The 20,548-nt window shown below is 51.4% G+C and overlaps 2 protein-coding genes across 3 annotated transcripts; one reads left to right on the plus strand and one right to left on the minus strand.

The window, feature by feature from the left end:
• Window positions 1-150: 150 nt before the first annotated feature.
• TRUB2 (TruB pseudouridine synthase family member 2) lies at window positions 151-8,208 on the minus strand. The gene is made up of 8 exons (XM_081067542.1): window positions 7,980-8,208; window positions 7,480-7,611; window positions 6,067-6,141; window positions 4,913-4,974; window positions 3,764-3,845; window positions 2,032-2,104; window positions 1,474-1,610; window positions 151-765 (listed from the first exon to the last, which is right to left on the minus strand). Exons 1-8 carry the CDS (start codon window positions 8,086-8,088, stop codon window positions 434-436), a joined length of 1,002 nt encoding a protein of 333 aa, XP_080923668.1. The 5' UTR covers window positions 8,089-8,208; the 3' UTR covers window positions 151-433.
• On the plus strand, window positions 8,198-18,049 carry COQ4 (coenzyme Q4). Of its 2 annotated transcripts, XM_081067543.1 has the most exons (8): window positions 8,492-8,627; window positions 8,702-8,833; window positions 9,070-9,157; window positions 10,163-10,259; window positions 10,802-10,904; window positions 14,640-14,769; window positions 15,297-15,390; window positions 16,012-18,049. In XM_081067543.1, exons 2-8 carry the CDS (start codon window positions 8,702-8,704, stop codon window positions 16,169-16,171), a joined length of 804 nt encoding a protein of 267 aa, XP_080923669.1. In that variant the 5' UTR covers window positions 8,492-8,627; the 3' UTR covers window positions 16,172-18,049. The 2 variants fall into 2 exon arrangements, with proteins under 2 accessions (XP_080923670.1, XP_080923669.1); XM_081067544.1 differs by lacking the exon at window positions 9,070-9,157 and having other exon boundaries at window positions 8,198-8,627.
• Window positions 18,050-20,548: the final 2,499 nt, after the last annotated feature.

Genomic DNA, 20,548 nt, shown 5'->3' on the forward strand with positions numbered 1-20,548 from the left:
TTCATCTGTTACGTCTTTCATCATTAGGTTGAGCATAATTTCTGGTTTACTGGACCTTTGGATTTCTTTTCATATATATATATATGTATATATATATATATATATATATATGTATTTCTTTTCATATATATATACACACACACATATATTATGTATATATACACATACAATTTATATCATCTTTTTCTTGTTTTATAAGAACTCTTTCTATATTATGTGTATTAGTTCATTAAACATATTGCAAATATTTTTATCAGTCTGTCATTCATTTATTGTCTTTTCCTCCATTCAGAAGTTTTTTCCTTTTCCGTTGGGTCAAATCTGTTGATCTTTTCTCTTACAGCTCGTTTTATGTCACAAGTAGAAAAGCTTCTCCCACTCTTTGCTCAGTTATCAGTTCCAGCTCATGAACAACTCTTATCAACTCTTACCTTTATCCACCCACTGCCCCACCTGCCTGGTCTTTCAAGGCAGAGCTTGGCCCCTCAGAGTCCCGGTGCTGGCCGGAACCAGGGAGCTGCTGGGTACCCAGCCGTGGCCTCAGGCTCTTCTCCAGCTCTGCTGCCACCCGGGGGGCTGCAGCCTGGATGGCATCCTGGATGCTGTGTAGGTCCCAATGGGTCCTCAGGAGGGCATCGTCCAGGGTGAAGAAGCCATCACGCGTACGCCGCACTTGGGAGCAGACAGCAGTGGTCTTCAGCTCCAGGCCGATTTCATGCACCAGCCTTCGCAGCTGCTTCTGCGTCTCATGCATGCACTGCACCTCTGCCAGGGACACACCAGGACACATACAGTGGTCAAGGGCATAGTCTCTGGTGTCCACTGAACTAGATGCACAGCCCTTGATACCTCCTGGCTGTATAATAACCTTAGCAAGACACCTTCGTTCTCCAGGGCTTTGCTATTCAAAGTGCAGCCCAAGGGCCACCCTGTGGGTGCTACCTGAAAGCTGGTTAGACCTACAGAATCTAAGGCCCCACTCACACCTGCTGAGGCAGACTCTGCCTTGTAAGAAGACCCCCCAGGTGATGCATGGGCAGGTTGGTCAAAGCGCTGCTCTAAGACTTGGTTTGCTCATCTGTAAAATGGGTGGTTGTGAGGAGTCTAAGGGATAATTGATATAAGGGGCTTAGCATGGGGAGTCTTGGTCAATGCACAAGAAAAGGAGTCCCTGTTTCACACGGTCGACAAAGAAAGGAGTGTGTTGGGGGCCATGTGGGGGCAGTGAGGCGGTGAGAGTGCTGTCGATGGCCCACATCAACTTGAAGCACTGGGAAGCTCTGCAGACGAGCTGCTTGTTAAGGTCTGGCTTCAAAGGGTGACTCAGCAGGAGCTAGGACAGCACTTGTTCTGAGTGCTGTGTGCTGGCCAAGTCCATCCGAGATCAGGGCTGGGATGTGCTGGCCTGCATTCTGCAGTGACCCCCAGACACAGGAGCCCCGTCTCCCTGCTCCAGCTTCCGGGGCGACTTACCTAAGAGGAACTCTGGAGGCGCAAAGTGGAGGCATCGGATGCCGGCGATCAGCATGGGAGACTTGTTCATGGGCCGGATCAAGCCTGCCACAGCCATCTCATATGCCTCCTGGGTGTGCAGGTCGAGGTTGGAGTACCTGGGAATCAGGATTGGGCAGAGTCGGGGGGCTGGCGTGGGGTGGGGGGCTGGGCTGACTGCTTACCCCTGGCCCTGCCCACTCCTAAAAGACGCCTCTCCATCTCCCTGCCCCTCCACGTGCCTTCGCAGCAGCAGTTTCTGTCTACCACCCTCCTCTGCACACTCTCCCCGGCTTTCCTCCCCACTAGATCGTATACTCGCTGGGAGGGAGCCTGGTGTCTCTTGCTCCCCTCAGCTTCCCAAGGGCTGGCCCAAGACCCAACACACAGGAACACTGCCACATGCTGTGGGAGAAATGAGTGGTTCATGGATTCTGTCCTAGGGCAGGAGGAGCCTACAGGAGTCCTGTGGGCATGTCTTGCTCTCCCAGCACTTCCGTGAGGGCCCCTCTCAGGAGGTGTGGGTCGGGCCCCACTTACAACACCAGGGCCTTCTGATGGGATCCTTGGATCAGGGCCAGGATTCGGTCCAGCTTCTCTCTGGTCACATGGTCTGCAACAGCCAGCGGATGGTTAGCACACAGGTGCCCACTGAGGGTGGGCGACAACAAACTTACAAACTCCCTTCCCTCAAACCAGCCCTGTCCTTGTAATCTGGACGGGGTTCCAGAGCATCCTCTGGTCCCAGGATGGGGGTTAAGAGTCCTTTGAGAATCTTCTGAAAGCTCAGACCTCTCTTCTCAGAAAAATACACATGAATTCAGCATTTTGAGGACATTTTCGGGGGCTCACAGACTCCAGGTTAAATACATCTTCTTCCGGAAATGAGGCTCGAAGATGTAATGTGACTTGCCTAGTATTCTGATCTGGGCTTCCTGAGCCCCACTCTGGGGTTTTCCACGCTAGGAACCCTGGGAGAGAGGGTATCATCTACCTAAATGCAGAGACAGGTGGCAAGAAATAGGAGTGGCTCTGCCCGCTGGTCCCACCGAGTGACCGTGGGGCAGACAGCGGCAAAGCCTGGGGACACTCACAAACTCTGCCAGCAGGCTGATCCTGCAGCCCAGCTGGGGCAGGCAACAACTTCTGGCTCCAAAGGCCAGAATTCTGGGAGCAGGTGCGGTGACCGAAAGCTTGCCAGCTTGGAAGAGCCTGGGCCTGTCATCCCGTCTTCCTAGCTTCATTCATGCTGTTGTCTTACCTGGAATGCACCTGCCACTGCCTCCTCCCCTCTCATTTATAGCCCAGCTCAAATGCTGCCTCCTCCAGGAAGCCCCTCTGGAGCATGATGCTTCTTCCTCCTGGCTCCTGCCACTCTGTACCTGGGTCTCTTTCCCACCATCTAATTTTATTTGGTTTTTACATTACATTTTAATTGTGCAATTGATATGTGAATCTTCTTTAAGAAATTCAGTTGGCACCAACAAACATCTCCCCTCCTCCAAATTCTGGCTTCCTCCCTCCCAGAAGTATCAACTTGGTTGTTGTCTTTAGATGTGTTTGAATGCTGACACACACCTACACATACAAATATGTAGTGTTGCCTTGCCATAATTTTAATCTTCTCCAGAAGATGCAGAGGTGTGTGTCTCTTCTCCTTGCTAGACTGTGAGTTCATTGAGACTGGGGACCCCATCTGATTTACCATAGGTATCCCCAGTGCCTGGAACAAGGTTGGTGCTCAAAAACACCTGCCAAATAAGCAAATGCAATCGATCCTATGCAGTAAACCACATAGGGAGAGTGAGAAGTGAAGAATGGGCCATCTGGACCTCCCTCCCTCCCTCCCTCCCTCCCCTATGTAACAAGCACCTCCCACATCCCAGGCCCTGAGCTATGTGTGACCACAGGACGGAAATTACAGTCCCTGCTCTCATGGCTGACAGTCTGGTGGGGAGATGGCTATTAAATCATCACTAATTATGAGTTGATTACTATTCTGAAAGTCCATCCAGCCCAAGCCTGGAGGCCAGATAAGTTTTCCTGGGGAGCTGACATTTAAGCCAGTTGAGGCGGCAAAGGGGAGGACAGCGCACTCCTGGAAGACAGAATGACATGTCCGAAGGCCCCAACAGCACCCTAAGTTTGGTGCGTCTGAGTAACTAAGAGGGAGCCCGCGTGGCCCTTGTGGGGGTGAGGACTCGGGGAAAGCAAACGCGGAGGCAGCCACAGCAGCTCCTCCCACGTACCCCGGGCTCCCCCAGGCTCTCACCGTACGTTGTCTTCTCCACCAGCCGCCCGTCCTCACAGAAGTCGTCTGTGGCTTTGCCCAGGAGGCCGCGTACTGTGTAATCCTACGAGGACACGGAGGGGACTGTCCAGACAGTGTCCCTGCTCTAAGCCTCAGTGCTGAGGGAGGTGCTAGACTGAGGCTGGGGGTGGGGTCCCTCAGGTCCCCTGGGGAAGGGCCCTGGACTTTCTGATGGCAATGAGGACTGGCAGCCTGCAAAGGGTGCTGACCACTAGACCATGACCACCCCATGCCTCCACGCCGCTCACTCCAGCCAAACCTGACAATTTAGCAAGCTGGGCCCCTCCTAGCAGAGCCTGTCGGCTTCTCTCAACCCTCTATGTATGATTGACGTGGCTAACTGCCACAAATCAGAGTCATGACGACGATGATGATAGAGGATGACAAGAGGGGCACTGATCGAGCATTTACCATGTGCCAGTGACTGCACTAAGTATATCATATGTAGTCACTCATTTAGTCTTCACAGTGACCTATAGAGGAGGTACTATTAGCATTCCCATTTTAGAGATGAGAAAATGGAGGCACACAGACCATAGCTGGTAGAACGGTAGAAGCTGGTTTTGAACCAAAGCCATTTGGCTCCCCAGTTTGCCCTATGAACCATGAAAAATTCACGCTCTCTAACGTGACACTTCTGCATACACTGGTAGTGCCAGACTCCAGGGCCCCAGCCTGGACGCAAGCTCCCTGACACCTGGCCAGTGACGCCCACTTCTCAGTCTCGGGGAGAGAATGGAGTGGTGTCATGTTAAGGTTCTAGTGTCGGACAAGTCCAGGTTCAAATACCAGCTCTGTCCCTTTCGGGCCGCGTGACCCCAAGCAAGGGATATCCTCTCTCTGAACCTGTTTTCTCCTCTGTAAAATGGGTCCAGAACACATCCCACTTCATGGGGAAGTTGTGAGGTGTCTACGTACAGTGCTCAGCACAGAGCAGTGAACATACAATCATGCCAGCAGTCGTTACTAAGGATTGTTACAGTCTTCCACAGCATGTGACCATAAAACATGCTTGCTGATGGTCTGGGTGTTTCCCCTGGAATCCTCTCAGCTTCAAAATCCTGCCAGTGACACCCAGGGAAAGGACAGTCCGTCCCCAGCCCCCCGTACCTTGGTGAGGTGAGCGTTGTACATGTCGGTGAGGAGACTACGTCCATGTCCCACGCCGAGCACTGAAAGGCACCCAGCCTGATCTTACACTTGGCTCCCCTTTTCTGTTTCCCTGAGACCCCCAACCCCAGATCCGCCAACCGAGCACTCCCACCTCCAATGCCGCTGAAGCCAGCAAGGGGCCAGGGATGGCGTCTACAGGGGGCAAGTGAGCTCCTCTGGGTATATGTAAATCAGATGTCTAGGCCCCACACACAACTGTCCCTGACTCATGGTAGGGAGGGCTTCTGATACACTCAAAAGTAAGAGACCACTGGCCCAGCCACATCAGCAGCGGCTCTGAGCATGTCCTTTAACCTCCCGGGGCCTTAGGCTCCCCATCAGTAAAATGGGGATAAAAACACTATCTGATTCTCGCGGTGTTGTGAAGACGGAGGCAATGCACAGGAAGCGGTCAGCACAAAGGAAGGGCCCCCAAAGGGGCCTTGTGGCCACTCCCTGCCTTTCCCCGCCTCTATTTCTTCCTCTGGCTGAAGGAGAGAAGGACCCTCTATTCACTCTTGGAGAGGGAGAACAGGGAGGGGGGCATGAGATCACGTCTGCCTGTGCCCTAGGAAGTGAGACGAGGGGACTGTGACTGTCGCATACGGAGGATGTGGGTATTGCCTGACCCTGGGGACACAAATGGCTCACGACTCAGGACTTTGTGTGTCTAGCTCCAGTGACATCCAGACCCTGGTTAGTGTGGCCAGAGTCACACGCTTGGTCACTCCATGCAAGTGATGACGGTTTCCCCTCTCTGAACCAGGGGCATTCACTAGCTAGCCATGTGACCCAGTTGAAGCCACCTAGGTGTGACCCACCTAAGCTGAAGCCTCACTTTCTTCATCCATAAAATCATACAATAGCTACCTAATAGGACTGCTGTGGTGAATACACGTGCACAAAGGGCTTCGTACCACATGTCACATTCAGGAATCATTTGATAAAGGTGGGCAATTGTGAACTCCCCTCTTCCACCAGCTGATCAGACTTGGGGCGGCAATCAAAGGACAGCAAGAGTGGGTAATGGCTGTCAGGGTGGAAGTGGGCTGGGCTCCTAAGAGCTTCCCAATCCTCTATCACTGCACCCCCAGACTCACCACATCACCTACCAAGCACCCCAGATGCCTGGGTATCTAGCCGGTGTCCCACACCAATCTTCAGGCTGGTGAATGCTGGTCCACGTACTGGAAAAGAAACAAATGAGGTCCCTTTCATCAATGAATCCAGACTCCGGGATGACCTTTGGGCTGCATCATTCCTACAAGGTAGCCTCATGGAGCCCAAACCAGGATCAGCTTGGACTCTCAGGCTTCCCTATCATGGAATCTGGGGCCTAGAACCATTTCCGCAGCTCCCTGGGCACGGAGAAAGGGCAACCCAAGATGCCTGTTACTCTGCCTATCACCATTCCCTGAGACATTCTGAGTGGACTGGGTATGACACTGGCAATCAAGATTGTGGGGTTCCCTACCCAGCTCCTGCAGAAGGAGCATTCTGGCCACCCTCTCGGTAAGAAAATGGAGCCTGTGAGCTCCTTAAGGCAGGGCCTGGGTCTGGCTGTTCACCGTCCTAGCCCCAGAGCCCAGAACTCACCAGCTGCTCAGAAAATAGCTACTGAAAGAATAAATGACTCATCAAAACACATAAATTAAAATATCTGTAGTCTTTTTGTCTATCAATTATACCTCAAGAAAGCTGTACACACACACACACACACACACACACACACACACACACACACACACACACACACGGAGTAAATGCAGGAATGAACCAGAAGCATTCACACCTCTGCAAATCAAGAGGAATCTGGGGGAGGGCATGGGTGGTTAAGAGCCAAGCTATGTTAATGTCAACACTGAGTCTGTTTTCTCACCTGTGAAATGAGAAGAGGATTCACTTCATAGGATTGTGGTGGAGATTGAATGAGATGGTATTTGGGATAAGCTTAACACAATACCTAGTACAATGTAGTTCCTCCATACATCTTACTAGTTGTTGTTATACTGTAGTCACTGAATATCACTGTTGTAGGGGGTTTAGAAGATCCTCGTCAAACCCCTTGGTCCTCCGGACTTCTACCTGAGGGTCTCAATTCCCACTTGGAGTCCCAGGATAGTAAAGGGGTCAGTACACTACAGTCCACTGGCCAAATCCTACCGCCTATTTGCATAATGGTCCACAAGTTAATTTCTTTTTCCGTTTCTCAGTGGTTCAAAAAAATCAAGTGAATAATAGTTTGTGACATACACAGTGTCCATAAATAAAGTTTAATTGGAACACAGCTAGGCTCGTTGCGTTATACATCACCTAAGCTGCTTTTGCACTACAATGGCAGAGTTGAACCTGCAAAACCTAAATTGTTTACTATCTGGAAAATTTTTCCAATTCCTGGTCAAACTTTATCCCCCTGTGGCCCTTCAAAGGTCTGGGGCAGGAGTCTGAGCGCTGAATGGGAAACTGACGCTGGGCAGAGATTTCCTGGGAAGTGACACCCAGGCCCCTGCCGGAATGTGCCTTACCCAGCAGATGGTCCGTGAGGGTGGGCACACTGGTGGCCGTGAGGGTCAGTTCCTTTTCTTCCCTTCCTTCCACGGGGCCCAGCAGGAAGCGAACACGTTGTTCAGGGGCAGGAGGCTTCCCAGCATTGAGACCTGAGCATACACGATAAAGGACATCTTGTCATGTGTGTTCCAACACCTGGAGGAGGACGGGCAGGGAAGGACGCAGATGTAGAAGCCCACGGTGTAGGGAGCTGAATAGCCGTAGTTAAGAAACAGACCTGGGTTCAAATCCTGACTCTATTACTTATTAACTGCGTGTAACCACGGACAATTCTGTTTACCCACCCGAAAACGGGGGAAAGTAAGGAATAACAGAGTGTATAGAACACACGATTAAGAAAGCGCTCGGCCCAGCCGACTAAGTCACATGACTTTTTTTTTCTTTTTCTGTAAGGACCAGAAACGGAAATGGACTCCCGGGAGGCAGCGAGCGGAATCGTCAGGCTGGAGGCACTCACCCTTCAGCAGCTGCAGCTCCACGATATCCCGCAGGTGCTTCCATTTTAGCCCCGGGGGTTTGTAAGCCGCGAAGAGTCCATGCAGCCGCGCTAAGCCGGCGGACCCCATGCCTGAAGTCGGCGGTCCAGGCTAGCAGGAAAGCTGGACGGACGGAAGTGCCGTACGGTCCCTCACCCACACCCTGTCCTTCCAACGGGCGCCGCCATGTTTCTCAGCCGGAAGCGGTTCTCTTCTTAATATCCTCGGCGGGGAAGGTGCTGCGGCCGATGAAGTCGAGCCCAGCACTGAACCCCAAAGCTAGCGGGCCTTACTTGGAAGTCCTTTTGGGGGGTGAGGTGAAATGGGGAGAGTTTTACACCGGTAAAGTAGGTGGCAGACAGGTCGTCTTGGTTTCCTTCTCATACTTAGCGATAGGGCCCTTTCCTGTCCGAGCTACAGTTTTCCTCCCGAAAAGGGCCGACTCAGAATAGTAGGGGTCGAGTTCTCTTGCCGTTTCTGGCGCCCGGTCGCCAGGGAAGTTTGGAGCCTCGGCCTTGCCCCGCCCAGTCTCCCTTGGACCTCGGAAGTGCCCGCTGTCATGGCGACGCAGCTGCTGCGGGCGTGGGGCCCCCTGCGCCTCCTCCAACGCTGCCCTGGGCCGGCTGCAGGCAAGTGGCGGGGGCGGGAACGAGTCCTGGAGGCCCCCCCACACCTTTGACCTCGGCCTTTTTCTTGCTCGCAGATGTCCCCGTCCGAGCCGCGAGCCACGGCACCAGCCTGCTCTACCCCGAGCACATCCCCACCTCCCCGCTGCAGAAGGCGCTGCTGGCGGTGGGCTCGGCGGGAATGGCCCTCTACAACCCGTATCGCCACGGTAAGGCCGCCCGCGCCCCGCGCTCGGTGGAGACAGCGGAGGTTTGGGGCGCTCCCTAGCATTGGAAGCCTGAGCAGGTCCCGACCCCTGGCAAAGCTTCCGTTTCCTATGGATGACTGCAGAATAGGCTAGGCCAGGGTACCCAAACGTGGCTACACCTCACCATCACCCGGAACGTTTCTAAAAATGCAGATGCCTGGGTCTCACCCTAAACTCACTTAATCTGTATCTGTCAGGCGTGGAGAGGGGCGAGAGGAAGGGGCGTGGAATCCGAGCTTCTGCCTTTTGAAACTACTTCCCAGGATATCCTCTCATCCAACCACAGTGAGCACCTCTGGCCTAAATAGATGACTTATAAGCACCCATCGAATGATAACATCCCACTAGAAATTTAACCTGTGAGAAGTCAGGGACCATACTGCCCTGTTCCAGTGTATCGGCAGTCTTTTGGGTAGTGCCTAGCACATAATAAATGTTCAATAAATGTTTGCTGAATGTATGACTGGAACATCCTAGGAGTCTACGGTGTCTTTCTCATCCCTCCCAGGATCCTTAAGTCTGGAATGTATTACTGCTCCTACTAATAAAAACGCTAATACTAACTGCTCACTGAGCACTTATTCTGGCTGCTTGCTGCGCTAAGTGCCAAAAAATTGTATACACGTTTTAAGAAAGGAAGACTGTATTAAAATTGTAATAATATATACCGATAACAAATGAATACAAGTCCCATTTGACTTCTTCAATTACAAGAGGTGCTCAAAGAGGTTACCATCAGTGTCCAGACACTTCTGAATACGGCGAACTACCGCTTGAGCAACGTTGACCAGTGTCCACTTGTATACATTTTTTTGGCCCCCCTGGTAGACATGTTTTTGACTTCTCACGTTAACTCTGTAAGAAAGGTGTTATCAGCATTTCACAAACTAGGACACTAAAGCTTGGAACTGTGAATCAATTTGCACAAGATCACCTCGACAGTGGCTGCACCTGGGCCTAAACTTAACACTGATGCCAAAGCTTGTATCTGTCAGTGGAGCCACGATAGTCTGTTGTGATAAGGGACATGAAAGTGATTCATAACCTGTTTAAAGCTCTGTGCTAATCAGAGCCACCTCACCCCAGTAGATTGATAACATTAATACTAATAACTATAGATATACAGAGCTCTGTGTGCTGAATGATTTGCTAAGCATTTAACATTCATCCTTCATAACTAAGAGGTACATCTTACCTCTGTGTTATCATTTAGAAAATTAAGACTCAGACTAGGTCAAGTAACTTACCTAAGATCATATCTTCCATTTGTCCCCATTTCTTTCCTTTCAGACATGGTTGCAGTTCTAGGGGAGACCACAGGACACCGTGCCCTGAAGGTCATCAGGGACCAGATGAAGAAGGATCCAGAGGGTGCCAAGATCCTGCAGTAGGTCTCAGCTCTGCCTGGAGGGTTGGGGGGCATTCTGTGGGGATCTTGCTCTCTCTCTCGAGTCACATAGTGTCAGTCTTGTTCCTCTTGGGAGCTCTTCTTGATATCCTGGCTATGGATGGCTGCACAGTCTGGGCACTGCCCAACTCCAGGGGGGCCACTCACATAGACACTACGGTGATGCCTGAGTAGTGTCGTGTAGTGGCTTCAGCTCAGTTCCAGCCACAGGACTTGGTACATTCTCTAAGATCCCATAACACATGATAGCGGTATCCTCCACCCCCTCCTGCAGTGCCGTTTCTGAGTACCCCGATCACATCGGAGGCCTGGCTGCCTAGATTGTACCCCTGCAGGCAGGAATCACAACCATAGCTTGGGGTGGTCTCGTCCATCCCTGTCATCTAGAATGTGTTCCATCAGGACTTGTGGCCCCGTTGCTGCTCTGACCCATCACCTCTCACACCCTTGTTCTAGCTGAACCTTTGACCTGCCTTTGCTGGCGCCCTCCCAATACCTAAGTCCTGCTTTCTGCCCTGCAGGGAACGTCCCCGGATCTCCCTGTCCACCCTTGACCTGGGCCAGCTCCAGAGCCTACCTGAGGGCTCCCTCGGCCGCGAATACCTCCGTTTCCTGGATGTGAATGTCAGTTTCCAACTTCTGTGCATTTGGCAGTCACTAGGAAGGTGAAATAAGTGGCATGGGAGTGATGTCCCCAGGAAAGAAGAGCCCTAAGCTGCCACCATGGGCGGGAGTGCTTTTCTGTCTCTTGTGCTAAGGCTTTATCACTTTTTGTGGGACAGGTAAATGGGCCAATAACGTCCCTCCAAGCGATAATACTTGCCAACATTTATGAATCTCTTACTGCATGCCAGATGCCAGGCTCATACAGTGAGATTCAAAAAATATATACAATCTCTCAGTGAGATTCAATGATCTCACTGAATCCTCCCAATAACCCTGTCAAGTATGTTTCATTATTATTCCCCTTTAATAGACGAGGAAACTGAGACTCAGAGGAGTTAAGCAACTTGCTAACTTCACACAGCCAGTATTAATGGCAGCAGTATTCAAACCCAGGTCATGCTGTCAACTGCTTCACTGTGTCCCCCTGTTCCAGAGACACTGCTTTCCCTGGGGTGTAACAAGTTATAGCACTCTGCACCCCAGGCAGGGCGGGGACAGGGACTGGGGGAGGGGAGCGGCCCAACCACTGAGGAACTCATTCACTTGTTCAGCATCTGCCATGTGCCGTCCATTGTTCCAGGTTCTGGGGACACAGCAGTGAACTACACTAAGTCCCTGCCCTCATGAAGCTAATATGCTGACTGGGGAGGTAAATAAAGCAGTCAAAGAAAGAAATTTTCATATGAAAATTCATGCAAAAATATTTAAGTACTTAGAACATACCAGGCACTGTTCTCAGTGGTGGGGATACAGTGAACAGAACCAGCAAAGAGCCTGTCAGTGAGCTTCTAGTCTAGAAGATGGCGCTGTGAGAACAGCAGTCACCGTGATTGAGGACCAGGGTGGCCACTTCAGACAGGTGGTCACGGGAGGCCCCTCTGAAGAGACTTAGAAGAGGAGGAGGAGCCAGCCCTGAGGAGGCAAGGGGAGGAACATTCCGAGCAGAGGGACTGGCACATGCAAGGTTTTGTGTGTTTAAGGGAAGGAGAACTGATCCATGTGGCTATACAGTGAGTGGGGAGAGGCAGCCAGTCGTTGGGATTAGCCGAGCCAGGCCCTGCTGACCGTGAGAAGGAGTCTGGATTTTGTAATAGGAGCAATAGGAAGCCATTGAGGGTTTCAAGCAGGAGAGTCATATGACCTGATTTATAAAGGAACCTTAGGATACAGGTAGGTACCTTTCCTGTTACTCTCCCCACCCACCCATGTACCTGCCAAGACGAACATATCCCAACAAAGGACGTCTGTGAAGTGGCTCTCCAGCCAAGCTGCAGAAGCCAGCCAGGCGGGAGAAAGTGAAGGAGTGAGCAGAGGTGGATTTAGAACTGGGTTTCTCAACCTTGGCACTATTGACTTTTTTGAACTGGATAATTCTTTGTTGTGGGGACTGTCCTGTGCATTGTAGAATGCCTAGCAACACCTCTGGCCTCTGCCCACTAGATGCCAGTGGCAGCCCCCTAAGTTTTAACAACCGCAAATGTCTCCAGACATTGCACATATCTCCTGGTGGACAGTTGAGAACCAATGAAGGTTATTATCCCTGAAAAAAAAACCCTGCTCCCCATACTCTCCTGACACTTATCCCTGCCCCATTTTATATCTTCTCCCTCAGATTTGACCTGGAATGCAAGTTACTTCATCGGTGTGAAACCCACCAGGGTGACCTGCCCCCAGTGTCATCCAGAGAGGGATAAGCTTTTTCTGAAGTTGCCCCAGAGCCTTTTGTCCTGTTTCTGTAGAGGGGATGGGACTACCAGGGCCTCCCTGGGCAGCTTGCCCAGTCACAGACCTAGTTGTGGTAACAGCCCTAGAGATTGTGACAGTTCTAGAGGACGGAAACCAGTAGCCCAAAGAATGTGAACTAACACCTTTATCCGGGCAGAGATTTAGATCAAAGTTCAAGGTGAGGCCACCCTCCCTGAGGCTGACCTTGGTAGGGTGTGTGGTCATCCTTGTGGCATCAAGATTACAGGCATGGGCTCTAGTTAGGAGCCACCTGAGTTAGAATCCTGCCTCTCTTTCCAGCGTTATGGCCCTGGGAAATCATTTGACCTTTCCGAGGCTCAGATTCCTTGTCTGAGGAAAGGAGACCTAATGTTTATCTTCCAGGGCACTCATATGATTTATTAGTGATGGAATCCAATAGACTTTGTTTCCAGTCCTAGCTCAGCCATTTGATTAGCTGTGTGATCTTGGGCAATTTATTTGATTTCTCTGAGCCCCATTTTTCTTATCTATATCATAACAGTATCTACCCCCAGAACGTCATGAGGATGAAGTAATATAAGTAAAAGATATACAGTGCAGGCACATAGTAGGGATTCAGTAAATGTCGCTGCTGTCACAATGATCACCTTCAGCTTCACACAGGAAATAGAACTGTGCAGAACAAAGTAAGACGCAGGACCCAGTGAGGTCTGGACACAGACCTTAGCACCGACCATAGCACCGAGCCAACAACCCCAAAGCAATGAAAACAAACTTCTCGACCTCTAGACAGGAAGACCAGGCTATTCCCACTCTCTGGGTGCAGATGAGGATTCAGAGAGGCAGTGGGTGGGGAAAAGGAGGACAGTTGACATCCGTCCCCGGGGTCAGAAAAGTGCCCGGGGCTGGCCTGTTACTTGCACATGCAAGAGATGTTTCTTCATCCAAGCCCTGAAGAAAACACAGTGAGCACCACAGAGCTGGCCCTGTCCTATGTGGCTCACAGGCGGCTGCAGCACTGTTCATAGAAATAGAATGGAAGCCACATAGGAAATTGAAAGTCTGCTACTCGCTACTTGAATATAGCAAAAAGAAACAGGTGGAATTCATTTTAATAACATTTTGTTTAGCTCAATATGTCTAAAATATGATTTCAACATGTAGTGAACATTTTGAAAATATTGAGATTTCACGTTATTGTCCTCATACTACGTATGTGAAATCCAGTGTGTATTTTTCACGGACAGCACATCTCAGGTGGAACTTGTCTCATTTCAAGGCTCAAGGGCCACACGTGGCGAATGGTGCTGTGCTGGCCATTAGCCATCGCCTGCACTAAACATCATGATACAATTGTGTTGAGTGTCAGAGAAAGGTACAGGAGGCTATGAGAGACCGTACTGTGGGCAGGAGTGAGCTCCCCTTGGAGGGGACACTTAAGCCCGATCATAGGATGAGCAGGAATTGTCAAGGTGACGATGAGGGTGGTGGGAGAGGGCACCCTAGGCTGTCGCACATGTTGAGGATCTTTCTTCCTTTTAACTTCGAATTGTGGTAAAAACAAACAAACGAAACGTAAGATTTCCCATCTTAACTATTTTTAAGTGGCCAGCTCAGTGGAATTAAGTATATTCATTCACATTGTTGTGAAACAATCTCCAGAGCTTTTTCATCTTGTAAAACTGAAACTCTCTACCCATGAGACGACTCCCGCTTTCCCCTCTCCCCGGGGCTGCTTTGCCATAGATTTCAACAGGTTACATGCCTTGTGTGTGAGGTGGGTTCGGCTGAGGGGGTGCCAATCCCACCGCACTCCCTTTCCTGGGACTCGCCTGTCGGCAGGTACAGACCGAAGCCAAGTCCCCAGAGAGTTTTTTCCGGGGTGGGGCATGAGTGGTAGGAGCGGTTGACAGATTCCAGGACAAGCTGGCCGTGGGGCCTTGGGAATCGTGGGGAAGGGCTCTAAGGGAGGCCCACGTGTTTCAGAGGGTCTCCCCAGACACGCGAGCGCCCACGCGGTTCGTAGACGACGAGGAGCTGGCGTACGTGATCCAGCGGTACCGGGAGGTGCACGACCTGCTGCACACCCTGCTGGGCATGCCCACCAGCATGCTGGGTGAGTGCCGCCCTCAGGGCCTCGGCCTGCGGAGTGCGCGGTGGGGGGGCGGCGCCTGGCGGCCAGCCTGTCCACGCAGGTCTGTCTGCAGGGCCAGGGCAGGGCGCATCTGTCGCTGCCACCCACCAGGTGGCTGGCGCGGTGCCTCGTTTTCTGCTTTAGCCAAACATCTTGGTGCCGTCTCTTAGGGCTCCACTACCTCTTATGGCTCCTGCGCTGAGAGAGCAGCAGCTAAGCATCAGGGCTCCCTCTTCTGACTCCCTCAGCAACTCCCCAAGGCCTAGAGGAACCAGCGTAGCTATGGGGTCCTCTGCATTCTGACCCCAAGCTTCCTTTCCAGCCCTTTATTTCCTTTGGCTCTTTCTTGGACCCTCTCCTCCACTCCAAGCCAAGTGCCCCAGGGCCCAGCACAGACCAAACTAGACATGGCTGACCCCTGGTAGCACTACCTTCCCTTTCATGAACACCACTGGCTTCTCTTCCTGGCCCCCGCTCACCTGCCATCTCGTCCCCCGCCCTGCCCCCAGGGGAGATCGTGGTGAAATGGTTTGAGGCTGTCCAGACCGGCCTGCCCATGTGCGTCCTGGGAGCACTGCTTGGACCAATCCGACTCAGTGCCCAGTAAGTTCTCGAGTGGCCAGGGGTCCGGGGAGAGCTCAGAGGGGCCAGGGCTCCAGGAAACCGAAGAGGATGCAGCCTCTCTGAGCGGCCCGGATGGTCCTCCAGGAGGCCTGGGTGGAAAGAACAGGGTGGAGAGGTGAAAGTGGCCTGGCGTGGGGTCTCCAGGGCAATGAATGAAGCCGTGATATGTCATGGGACCCGAGGGTCTCTTGGGCCGGCTTCAGTGCCGGGACAGAATGATGTGTTTAGGGCTGGGGGGCAATCTAGTGTTAGTTTCTGGAGTTAGGTAGCCTCCGATTTAAACCTGGGCTTTGGCCCGTTCAAGATGTGTGGCTCTGGGCATGGGATTTTAACCTCGGTGAGCTTGTTTCCTCATCCGAAAAGTGGCAATAATAGCTATCTTTTTCTTCTTGGGTCTGTGTGAGCATTAACTGAGAAAATGCACATTGCTGTAATATATAGATGAGGCATTTTAGAATTGTACGTTTGGAACCTATGTAATTTTACTAACCATTGTCACCCCAATAAACTTAGCTTAAAATAAAAGAAAATGCACCTTGATTGCTGGGCACATAGGGACCTTGGGACCTTACGTTTTCTTTTTCCTCTGCTGCCCCACAGGAACCTACAAGTGCTGGTCTCGGAGCTGATCCCATGGGCAGTTCAGAATGGGCGCAGGGCCCCCTGTGTTCTGAACCTGTACTACGAGCAGCGCTGGGAGCAGCCCTTGACATCTCTGCGGGAGGAGTTGGGCATCACAGACCCTCCCACCCCCCATTAATGTCTTGAGCCTGGCCTAGGCCCTGAGCTGCTGAGCCAGGACGGCCTGGCCTAGCTCCCCTCCCCTTCCTCAGCCGCCTCCCCTGGGGGCAGAGGTCCTTTGCCACTACGTTTGTTCCTTTTCTGTGAACACTGACCCTTGCACATCATTTATCAGAATTTGTCATAACCACTGCTGAATGGCTTTGAGGGCCAATCCAGGAAGGAACAGGCAGTGGGGTTCCCAGGGGAGCCTGGAGCTGTCCATGAACAGATATCAGTCATCTAGGCTCGTACTGGCATGTCTCAGGTCCACAACCTCTGTTCTGGACCCCTCCCTGCCAGCCAGGGCTTTCTGGGTGCCAGGCTGGGTGTCCTCCCAGGAGTGAGGACTATACCCAATTCCAAAGGTTGGAGAAGAGAGGCAGAGGGGGAGGGGAGTCTCTGCTGTCTGGATAAAGGCTCCCATCGGGTCATGCACCTGCTTCCGCTGCCTTTGCTCAGTGCAGGCTGACACTGGCAGCCTGGGGCTTTTGAGCCCTGGAGGCAGACATCCCCTCCAATCTGTGCTTCCACTGCTTGCCCGATTCCTCTGGTCTGAAATCGGGCAGATCGGGATTCAAGCTCTCAACTCCTCCAGTTTTCTTGCAGAGGGACTCAGGGCAAGTCTATTTTCCTCTCAGCCCATTTCATCATCAATACAAGGGAAATGAAAATAGCACCCACTTCCTATGGTTCCTATGGGGGTTTCATGAGGTGACGCTTAGTAGAAGGGCTTCAGAGAAAGGACCCAAAGGGCAGAAGCAATTGTGTTGTGTTTGCAGGTGGAGGAGGCAGCTGTGAGACCAGCTTCATTTTGGAGTGGCGACCAGGCATTTTCCTTGGGTCAGAGCCAAGGAGTGGGGAAAGGCAGGGAGAAAGGGAATGGTAAAGAGTAGATGGCCCTATCTTTGGATTTAGAATCAGACATACTCTCAGAACGGCAGTTCCCCATTGCGTGGATAGGGCAACTAAGGGTCAGAGCTGGGCAAGAAATTGCCTGGAGTCACTAGAACACAGGCCACAGGCCTCTTGGTTGCTTTTCCTGTCCCTCAGTTTTCCTATGGAGCATAACAGCTACCATGTGTTTATAGCTGTACTATGTGCCAGGCTGTGCCAGGCACTGGGAGGCATTATTGCATTGACACCTCCAACAACTCGAGGAAAGTGGTACTATTGTAGTTCACTAATGGGGCTCAAACCAGCGGTTGGTGGTCTGCAGACCTGCTTATCACTTCCTTACACCTACCACATCCCTGTGCAGGGCTCCCCGTCCAGGGTAGAGGGAGGGTATGGGAGGCTGGAGGCCAACCTTGGAACCGTGGCCTTTTCAAGAGGGAAGCCCTTGTCCTGAGCTCTTTGAATTTCTGCAGAAAGAGGAGGGGGCTGGGAGGAGCTCCTCATACCTCATCAGTCGTTGCAGTATAGGCTACCTTTCCAGAACTGCCAGCTATTTTCGTGGCTTCCCAGGGCCCCAGGCACCCCCGTCTCCCGGTCAGTAAAAGTCAATGGTGCCAAGGTCAGAGAAGAAAGGTCAGACTCAACTGGCCTCTGCCCAGCTGGATAGCTCACCTGCTCCCGCCACTTTCTGCCTGCATAACCTTGGGCCTTCCAGCACTCAAGAGAGAGGTGCTGGCATCAAGATTAGCTGGGAGTGGGAGTCCTGTCTCCAGATCAGAGGGTGGCACTTCTGCACCAGCTCACAATTGGAGAAAAATTACACTGGCGATAGCTACCACTTACTGGGTTCTTGCCATAGCCGGTGAGGCCCTGTCAACTTCTGCCTAGAAACTTCCATTGTTCATCTCAATAAACCATGTTGGCCTTTTTCCTGTCTTTTTGACCAGGTCATTACACAGTCTGCTCCTTGTCATTCACGTGTGTTCAAATATCACCTTGGAGAGGTCTTCCCGGTCCCCCCCCCACTGAAGCAGTCCCTTCCCCTCCATCACATCACCACATTGTCCAGAGGGCTTAGCAGGCTGACATGAATCTTATTTGTTCATTTATGTCTGAGTTCCGTGTCTGCTCCAGGACAGGGACCTTCTTCTTTCCCTTCACTGCTGGGCACAGTGCGTGGCACACAGTGGGGCTGTTTCCATCACTGAAGGAATGGATGCCCGGCCTCGTGCTGAACACCCCTCGTGCAAGTCCTCGGTCCTTAACCTCACTTCAGGGTGCAGACCCCGGTCTCAGGTTTGGGGAGTGTCGTGGGGTCACCGCTGGGGTGTGATGGAGGGACCCTATCCTGGGACAGGCAGGTCCTCTCCCAGTAGCCGAGGCGATGCGGGGGTGCTCCCTTTCCCTCTGCCTGATAACAGCCATATGTAGTTGACCGCAGAGCAGTGTTTGGAGGCACAGGCTCTAAAAGTGGACAGACGTGCCCTGCCACCGACTAGCAAAGCAAACCTGCAGTCACATCATCCCTGTGAGCCTCTGTTTACTCATCTGTAAGACGGGGAGAGTGCACGCAGATCTCACAGCAGGGCCCTGTGTGTGTGTGATGCTTCAGCACATAGAAAGCACTTAGGAAATGGAAGCTGTCATTTGCCAGGAAGGCCCTTGGAAGCCTCTGAAGTCACCATGTACACAATAAGTCAGAAGTATTTATTTTGGGCACACCCAGAGTGGGAGGATTTACACAGCTCAGAGGTCACTAAATGCCAAATGCAACTGATATCTATGGGGTAAGTACCTACTGTGTGCCAGGGGCCAAACCACTCAGTCCTCTGGGAAGGTTTAAGTCAAGTGAGTCCAAATGTCAGCCTCTGATAAGTTTGAAGATTTAAGTGCTGATGTTAGTTCTCTAATGCAGGGCAGATGGGGCTCATGTCCATGGAAAGGAGCCCACTGTGAGGTCAGCCTAAGCTCAGCTTGTCCCACAAATGACAGTACCCAGCTCCTGCCCTTCCTAAGAACCCTCCATGGCCCTTCACAGCGTCAGGACAAACACAGCCACAAAGGCTCTTCCAATCACTTCCATCACATGTATCCTGATGCACAAGCCCACTAGTCTTCAATCATTTCACAAATATCTTCTAAATGTTTGTTGAATGCTCGGGCTTCCACAATGATCAAGACAGCTGCATTCCCTCCTTGGAGTTGAGCAGTTATGGCAGCTGAGGGCCTGCCACGTGCCACCCCATGCCGAGACCCTGACAAGCATCATCTCATTGAGTCCATACCAGGCCCAGGAAGCAGGGATCATGATGACTGGATTCCCATTCTGCAAATGAAGACACTGAGGCTCCATGGGGACAGGTGGTTTGCCCAATGTCTCGCAGTCGGGACTGAGTGCAACCCAGATATGTCCGATTGCAAAATAAAGAGACATCACAAAAATGTGTGGAGGGTGTTGACAGACATACGATGAGTACTTGGTGAGGGAAACTCTAGTGACCTGATCTCCACCTGCCCTCTCGGTGTGTCCAACTAGACTATCAGCAACTTGAAGACAGGCTGTCCTGTCCCCTCTATGTCCTCTTGCACCCACCTTTCAGGCCTGGCCCAGCGTCTGGTGAGGTTCCTGCTTTGGCTTCACGAAAGTGACCAGCTTGGGTGGAGGAGAGCAGGTCTGGTCACCACTACTCTCCTCCAAATTCTCACTTGGGCTCTTTGCATGTGACCTCAGCAGTCAGTGTGGAAATAATTATATTTATACCCCTGGATCCTGGTGCAGGTAAGTTCAGAGCCTTCAATTTACTCTCCGTCATTCATTCAGGAAACATATGGAGCTTCTGTTATTTGCTAAGCCCTGTGGATACAATCAGAGATAATTTTCAGGTCTAGATTTTGTAGGTGCTTTTTGGTCAATGAGCCTGTAAGCTACAATAACAAATTTGTCAAGTGCTAATTCAAATGCTCCCCAACTCTCCACACAAACCCTGTGAGGTAAGCACTCTTAGTATGTTCTCATTTTTATATATAAGAAGAAATGGAGACCGAACTTTCAACTGAGAAGTTGACCCAAGTCTGTTGGATGCCCATGCCCATAACCACGGCACCACACTGCCTCCTGAATGTAACACCCAAGAGGGAAGTGGTGCTTTAATTTATGTAGGTCCCCCAAAAGTATGCACCATATATATATATATATATATATATATATATATATATATATATATATTTTTTTTTTTTTTTTTTTTTTTTTAAAGATTTTATTGGGGAAGGGAAACAGGACTTTATTGGGGAACAGTGTGTACTTCCAGGCCTTTTTTCCAAGTCAAGTTGTTGTCCTTTCAGTCTTAGTTGTGGAGGGTGCAGCTCAGCTCCAGGTCCAGTTGCTGTTTTCTAGTTGCAGGGGGTGCTGCCCACCATCCCTTGCGGGAGTCAAACTGGCAACCTTGTGGTTGAGAGGACG

Source organism: Rhinolophus hipposideros, assembly GCF_964194185.1.
Source record: "Rhinolophus hipposideros genome assembly, chromosome: 11".
Classification (NCBI taxonomy): domain Eukaryota; kingdom Metazoa; phylum Chordata; class Mammalia; order Chiroptera; family Rhinolophidae; genus Rhinolophus; species Rhinolophus hipposideros.